Source organism: Papilio polytes, unplaced genomic scaffold, assembly GCF_000836215.1.
Source record: "Papilio polytes unplaced genomic scaffold, Ppol_1.0 DF821845.1, whole genome shotgun sequence".
In the NCBI taxonomy this organism is placed as follows: Eukaryota; Metazoa; Arthropoda; class Insecta; order Lepidoptera; family Papilionidae; genus Papilio; species Papilio polytes.
The window spans coordinates 3,669,532-3,678,323 of record NW_013527359.1 but is presented as its reverse complement, the minus strand read 5'-3'; the positions used below and the strand labels follow the sequence as shown (position 1 = coordinate 3,678,323).

The window sequence follows — 8,792 nt, the reverse complement described above, 5'->3', positions numbered from 1 at the left end:
TAACCCCATCAAATACCAGTCACACACGTTAGGTATTGCCATGACAATTTTACATGAAAACCGTATTACTAAAATCCAGTTGTTGCTCGCGACATCGCCCAATTGAAATTAAAAATAAAGTAAAAACTGGCTATGTTACTTAGCAGTAACATAGGTTTTTAATGATAGGGATTTTTTTTAAATCGGACCAGAACTTTTTTTAGTTATTTCAATACATACAAAAATACAAATCTGTCCTCTTCATAATATTAAGTATATGTGTAACATATTTACTAGAATATTTCTGGCAACAAAAATAGTAAAATATACACATAAAATAGATAGATCGTAAAGGACCATTGCAGACAGTTCTCTACGTTGAATGATCTTTGACATGGAAATTCAAACTCATCAAAGCACTGGTAGCGTCGAGTGCAAACTGCGAAAAGTTTCGAAACGTACATCACTTTACTTTAGCAACAATTTGAAGTTTTACGATGCGAAATATTTTAGTGTGCATTTCGTAATAAAATTACTCTTTTAATTAATTTTCCGGTTAACTTATACTGCATTATTGTTTTACTATACTAATAACATGAATATGAAATTTTTGTATGTATTGAAATAACTCGAAAACTACAAGGCCCATTTTGAAATATTCTTGCAATTCTTTTTAACAGCAAGTAACTTATAATTATGCATTATAATTTACTTCAGCATACAAAAAGAAACCCGTGAATAAAACATAATATGAAAAAATATTCTACTTTCTCATATTATTAGTTGTTTTAATATGTTCTTAAACAATTATGTACTTAGCTGATTACGTGTTTCCGACAAATATGAATACTCCTAGACACCTGCATCCGTTATGATTGTTAAATCATAATATTTTGTTTCGTTATACGAAGAAACCAAACAGTTGTTATAAAATATAAAATATGGCACAAAAGACTACTTTGTTGTAATATTGATTTTGTACTGCTACTAAATATTTTAAGATAGTACTTGTGTAGATTTAAGCCTCGTTTTCACTATACTTTATGTGAACGAGAAGTATTGTATTTGTAGAATATTACATTCTGATGATAGTGTTTGTTTTTGTTTTTTAAATATTTTTCTACCAACTGTCAAAATCTTAATCCTAATGATAATGTTACTTTTCTTTTAAATTTGATGATGTTTTTTTTATGAATTTTGATTTAAGTTTTATTATCAAAGGACGATAACTCAACGCCTGCTTTATGTAGACTAATAATTGTAATCAAAATGCAATTTCGATACACATGGTTGCCTTATTAATAATTGCATATGCAATTAGGTCCTAGACAATGACCGGTCTCAAGCCAAACAGGATGCATTTACCACTCGAGACGTTCCGAGTGCTACACTCAATAACAATTTATACTTTCTTTAATGTTTTATTGAATATTGCTGTTACTGTAATTTAGTGGAGTTCAAAAATTTCTTTTCAACCCCTATTTAAAACTTAAAGTTAAAAGTGCATAGTTACCGCTCGTCTACCTAGAGACAGATGTGTAAAATTTTAAAGTTTTACGTCCACTAATTTGACCACGCCCCGGGTCTAGACTGAATTGTGTCTCAATCGTTCAGTAATTCAGTTTTATCTATCATCAATATGTATTCGTATGTAAAAATGAAAAATGTAAGAGTTGAAAAAGGTAAAATTCCAAGATAAATCGTTGGGAAAAACAAATCACATTTCGTAACTTCTAAAACCTTCCATGGTTGAGTATAGCAATAAAAGGAACGATCTTGCAAAAGTTCGATAAACATTTCAGGCTTCTCTGAATTGATTTTAACTTAAGCGTTACGATTTACCTTGAAAGTTTTCCTCGAAATTTCAATTCTGACAACAGTAAATATTTTTGTCTGGTTCTTTTATTTTTGCAAGTAATTACATTAGACTAAAGACGTCGACAATTAATTTTAATTAATCCTAACTGAGCGAAGGAATTGATGTTAAGGTGCAGCTGTGTGCTGTAAAAACACTACATCATATTCTTGTAATTGTTGGTCAGACAAAAGTACTGATGTTGTTTTTTTTAATATTTAACAAAGTACTTAATAGTGTTAGTGTTCTATAACATGCCAGTATTTTATAGATAGTGTTAAAGAAAAAATGACATAATAATGATTATTTTAGTGTTCTATTATTGCTGGAGACTTAACATAATAAAGGAATCCATTAATGGGCGATAAAATATCACGTCTGCTTCGGCCAGAAATAAAACTCACATACCTGAAGGTTTATTCACTTTCTCGCTTATCCTGATAAGTTAGGAGTACGTACAGTTTGTATGGCCACACACGAAACTCGACTCTTATGGTATAGTTACTAAAATTTGTCATGATATGTAAGTGTGATTGAAATAGTGAAAGATAAAATTTAAAAATGTTTTCGCATCTCAATTAAAATACAGAAAAATAAGTATTTTTTTAGATACTATTATAAATAAATAGTGAATTGAGATATATCGGCTCTATAGGGAACATCTGGCGACTGTCTAGCTAAAGTCTAGACGAATCGACTTGTTTCCGATAGGGCATCGATATAATATTGTTCGACATTTTAAGGAAGAAAATCTAAAATACATTAAGTGCTGCAATCTAAGTCACTAAATAATTATTTAAATCATTAATATAGAAATTTATTTAAGGAACTCCCTCAGTGACTATTCCGCATGTTGTGAATTAGCGTCGCCCAACAATTTTTAATTTGCAATCCTGTAAAGCGCCAATAGCCCAACAGTTTGGAGTACGGACTACCGATCATGCGGTCCAGGTTTCGAATCCCGCCATTCGACTATCATCGTGAACCACATCCTAGCACAAGCGTAAAGCTTAGTTGGAATGGTTAAAGGATATATTAGTAAATTAACAAAATTTACTAATGGTTTTATGAAAAAAAATAGCGTTTTGGACTTGCAATAGTTTACGAAGGAGCTATCGATATGTATGTCAGTTTTTAAAATATTACATTACACATTTATACTGTTAGATACCCACATTGCTTCTTATCAATGTACAAAAATACTTGAGGCGAAAAATTGGTTGAACTTAATGAAGGCAAAAAAAGGCTTAGGTCTCATCTCTTTTAAGCTACGTGCTGTAAATCTTCCACTCGAGAGCTATTAAATCTCTACACTCACCTGCTTTCATTGACGTTCCCTAGATTTGCATATTAAAGTGGACTGCTTCATGTTAGCAAGGTGACGTCATTACATATCATATATGTCTGACGTTACATCACACAATATACGCAACATGTATCTCTTTGGTACCATTTAAATATTTTTTCTTTAATACCGAAAATTAAATATATTTTAGTTTCGTTTTGCATTAACTTCATTGAAAATCTTAACATGTATGTTTACGTCAACAACATAATTTAATTTCTCTCATTGTAAGGCACGAAATGAAACAATTGAAACATTGTACGTTTAATTCAAGACGTAAGTCTCCAGTCTTGATTATTGTTAGACTTATTTAGAGTTGGTTATATCGTGTGCACGCACTGACGTCGAGTCAAATGCATCAGTTGATGTCCATTGCTCGAGGCGCGCGCTCTTTTCAATACCATTATAAAACTTTATTTCACCGAGTGACAAACTTTATTTAATCAATAAATATTATTATTTAATTTAATTTATGATTAACTATTTTAATGGCATAATGTGAATAGTGTAAAACGGTTTTAAAATGTGATTTGATTTATATTGTGTGATTTATTAGTGAACTTAACAGATATACGTAAGTGAAGTTCTATCAGTTTACATACTAAATAATTAACTATTGTAAAATAAACCTCATTTAGATATAGTTATGACATATTTTTGAAATAACATTTAAAAATTCTCTAATAAAAATTACAATAAACAGACAGAATTAACAGTTAATATAATAAACATTAAAATAAGAGTTGAACAAGTTTGTTGTAAAAGTTGTTACAGTTAAATTAACTAAAAAGTAGTAAATAAAGAGAAATACCAACTTTTGGTAAACCTTTTCTTGATAAAAATGTCAAATATACACTTCAATGGCAATTTAAGGCTTGAATATAAAATAATCAATGATTCTATGGAACTCGTCGCTAAACTTCTTTCTATGCCACCCATAGACAAAACGATGTAATCTATGTACAAGGATGTAAGAATCATCCACTCAACTGATGGATTGACCTGAATAACGAACGGATGCCGCCCATTGCCGATTGAGACTGCTAAATTCCGCCCCGGATGACGTACCGATGTTTTTATAATAATAAAACTTTTAATACCACTCAAGTCACATTACAAATACCTATTTAAACAATATGTTTATGTAAACTTAAACTATCTAATGTAAACTTTGAGATACTATTTATTTATCTATTGTAAAATAATAGTAATCCTTAATTGCTTAGTTAAGTTAATTAGGTAAAATAATTAAGTTTGAATACCTAATACTTTTGTAATACATTTCGAATATTTAACTTTTTTCTAATGTTTTTATCATTATTATTATTAAAATGAAATCCTATCATACTAATATAAATGCAAAAGTTTAGATGGATGGATGGATTGATGGATGTTTGTTAGACTTTGTAGCCTAAACGGCTGAACCGATTTCGTTGAAATTTGGCATAGATGTAGAGGATAGTCTGGAAAAACATATAAGCTACTCCCTTTTGTTTTTTTTTAATTCCACGCGGACAGAGTCGCGGGCGACAGCTAGTACCTAATAAAACTACAATACATAAAATATAACAAAATATGGAATTCTTATAAAAACATCTATCGTTAAAATTTTCCTCTTAACCTAATTTAAATAAGTTTTGTTATTTGCGTAATCATAAATACTTTGTACAAAGGAATCGATACTGACATTGGTCCCTCTATGGGGTTGATTCACGCACATGCATATATTTGTAACCATTATGACGTCACAATTATTATTACTTGGTCAACAAGGATCGATAAAGTAAACCAATGTTATTTGAGCTCTTGCAATCAGCTGTCATTCCCCCTGTTATTTCAAGTTTTGAAGGGTCATGTGGGGAACAGAGGTCTTAATAAAATTGGTTACTATAGTATGTTTTGTACAAACACTAATATAAATATACTTGGGGTTCAATAAGCCGAGCAGTAGGTCGCGGAGTCGCCACCCGTGCCGTGTTGCGATAAAAATACTTGAACTTTATCTTTGTAAATATTAATTTTACTTAAGTTGACGTGGCTTACTTAGCTGTGACTGGGTTTAAAAAGGCTAGTTTTCAATATTGCTTTCATTATGTGTATTTTATTTTTTGATCGATTTATTTGCTTTTGCTGTGAGTCAGTTCACACCCCTATTGTCCAGTTATTGTGGAATATGCTAAAATTATTTTTCTAGTAAATGTTATACACCAAAGGACTACGTAAAATTCTCTTGTTTCTTCCTAGTTTTTAGCTTTTATTTCATAAGTTACGGAAGTCTCTTAATAATTTATTACAGTGTTTATAAAATGTGTATATTAATATAAATGCTTGTGAAACTTCGTAATATATCACGTGTCCTCCATTGAGAAAACATATTGCGTAGGCAGTAATTTTCAAAAGCCCTTTTGTGTATCACTCGAAGTAGAGCAGCAGTCTATGTACCGTACTCTCTCGTAATGAGAAGAGCCCATGGGGATACTTCAATGTATAATAAAAGGGCTAAGAAGTTAAACACCCTTGTATCTTTTTTTTGTTATAAATAAAAATATATATTCTTTTACTGTAAAAGATAATCATGTAGGTCCAGATTGTTAGGTTTTTGTATTAATGGTAGCTATTTTTTGCAGGTAAAAGCGGTCTGTCTGCAAGTTCCAGTCGTTCCACCAGCCCGCTAGGGCAAGGAGCTATCAGCTTCATACCACGTGCGCCTGGATCATCATCTGGGTAAGAATTTGTATAATACTATTTAATTATAACAATTGTAGACGAGAATCAAGTACTTCTATTATTCATACAAACTATAAATATTTAATTTAATAATATGACAAAATATTTTTCTTTTCAGATCACGGCCTAATTCGTCGTTATTAGCTCCTGGTAGCAAAATTCCATCACAGTTCTCTCAAACGCAACAACATGCTCCGACGTCTCACAATGGAACGCCCACAAAACAGTCCATGTTAGATAAATTAAAACTATTTAATAAAGATAAAGTAGCAAGCGAAAAACAAAGTAGCAAAAGTACTGCAGTTTCGAAACGCACCAGTTCCTCAAGTGGATTTTCTTCCGCTAAAAGTGAAAGATCAGATTCTAGTTTAAGTCTCAATGAGTCTTCTAATACTCCGAATACACATATCAAATCATCTAATTTAATAGGACCTAAAACTATTAGACAAAACGATACATTATCAAGAGACAAATCAGGCAAGAATGTGAAATCAAAACTTGTTAATTCTAAAGGCACAAAAGAAGCTTCCTCTAGTATAAATAAAAGTAGCATTAGAAGTAGCAGCAATGACAAAACTAGCAATAGTCCGAAGTTGCCAGCACGAGATAAGGAATCCAAAATAGCGGCTCCAAAATCGGTCAGTAATACTAAATTAAATGTGATCGAGGATCAAACCAGAAGTTCTAAATCTAAAATAGATTCGAAAATGGTTAAACTGTCAGGTAGTCAAATGAAACTTGCTGAATCACGATCAGATACTGCAGAGGGTAAATTCCAAGATAATATAAATGGTCAATCTAAAAATTTAAATAATCAGTCTCACTCACCGACTGGTCAGAATCCTTCAGGGCCGAATCATACAGGTATTCCAAAACCAACAGCTGCTGTTAAGGGTACTACTAAAATATCAAAAGAAGATAGACATATCATTCATAAAAGCACCAATAGTCAGTTAAGTCCGATCCAGAGTAATTCTAGTTTAAATTCTACTAATAATGTTAGCATTCATCCATTTTCAAGAGAACAATCTAATTTAAGTAAGGAAATTACGCAAAAGCAAACATTAGCTGTTTCCCCGATGCCAATGGTGAACGTGGGAACGCAAAATTCTTCGTCACAAATGTCCGAAAGCTCACATTCAAATTCTACACATAGCACTACCGGCCAACAGTCCAATTCAAGCGACGGTAGTGTAATTTACCGCCCATCCAGTGAATCTGGATCCGAAATGTCGAGAACAAATAATATAACTCCTAATAAAAGAATGGACATGAATGCTACTTATATTAACAATGTGATAAACGAGGCGGAGCTATCGGAAAAAGAGGCTGCACAAAAGCGTCATGATAATACAGGTCATAAACAATTTTTTGATCATAGTAGAACATTGACTGAATTTAGCAAAAAACAAGAGACTGATAGTAGATCAAGTACTCCTTCACATTGCCGTGACAATTCACTGGGGGAAGACGAAAATCCCTTGATGAACGTAATGCCTATGAGGCCGTTACTACGAGGTTACAACAGTCATTTAACACTACCAATGCGTACTTCTGGTTTAGCGCAGAAGAACATACCTGGATATCCCCATCACGCAAACACAGTCAAAGCAAATTTTGGACGAGAAAATATGGGGTTGCGTGAACGTCTGAATTACGGTCCAGCATTTTCTAACCCTGATTATTGCGATCTTGATATTGCTTCCGGTTATATGTCAGATGGTGATTGCTTGAGAAGATTAAATGTGAACGAAATGGATTGTGGTAGGAATAATGATATTATGGATGGATATATGTCTGAAGGCGGAGCATCGCTGTACGGTCGCAGAATCAATTATCAGCAAGCTTCGCAGTTTCAACAACTTGATGACAGGTAAGATTATTTCTAGTCACTAACTTAATTTTACCGCAGTAATATAATTAAGATTGAAACGATCTTTTTTGTTCCGTTCATCGTGCTATAGAATTCAACGTATATTTTTGTTTGCCCTAAAAGTATTGTGTTGTTCATTTTCCAATAGCATTCGCCGGGTTGCAATCCACAAGTGGTCGCTCGCTTCTGTTACTATTAAACATGTTCCCTACATGTGCATGTATTTCTTTCATTGTAAAGATTTTAAAAATGAATTACGTAACACTAACTTCTATATAAACTTAATAACATCTAGTTTTAAAGAGTTCAGCAATTCTTTAAGGTCTAATGTAAAATACGTTTAGCAAACACAAGGAAATGAAGTACGCAGTTGAAGGAAGTAAGGAAATATATTATGCTCTCCCTAGAGGATATGTCTCGAGGAGAAGGAAATTCACATTGCATTATCTAATTTTATTATTCCACTACAATTTCATGCATTCTTAAAGGTTTAAAATTTCAACAGAAATGTAAACCTTGTCCTTGCTAAAAAACAAAGAGTTAAATATATTATTCCAAATAGGATTTGTCTTATTATAAATAATGTCTTTGTTAGTGTTCGATTTCGAATGTGTGCCTATGACGATATCCGAGCAAGGACTCGTATGGCGCACTCACACTGTCGCATCGCTTGGGGAGAGGGCGGGGTGACTTAAAATCGATACGTCCTCCGTCCCACCCCGCCCCGGACCCCGCAGATCCCGCGCCCCGCTCTCACCACGCCTTAACCCTAACCACCCCTAACAACTTCGACCCAATCGAGACCTTAACGATCACGAAATAAAATCGCTCTTCTGAAAGCTGACGAGTAATGTGCGCTCTTCGTTATTTGCAGCTATCGTTATTATGTTTTCCCATGTTTGTCAATAGATATATAGAATTTATTCCTATAATAAAATCCATCTCAAAATGAGAAAATCAAGTGATATAAAGCTCTGAAACATTTTAATCAATTGATGACGATCAGAATAGAT

At 32.7% G+C, this 8,792-nt stretch overlaps 1 protein-coding gene across 1 annotated transcript in view; it reads left to right on the top strand.

Moving 5' to 3' along the window:
* The first annotated feature begins 1,636 nt into the window (after nt 1-1,636).
* The window catches only part of LOC106107815 (protein sickie-like), a 17,097-nt gene continuing 9,941 nt past the window's right edge, over nt 1,637-8,792 (top strand). Inside the window, exons 1-3 of the mRNA XM_013288818.1 lie at nt 1,637-1,661; nt 5,807-5,903; nt 6,025-7,779. Of these exons, the coding sequence (XP_013144272.1) occupies nt 1,637-1,661; nt 5,807-5,903; nt 6,025-7,779 (1,877 nt within the window). The remainder of the gene's footprint in view (nt 1,662-5,806; nt 5,904-6,024; nt 7,780-8,792) is intronic.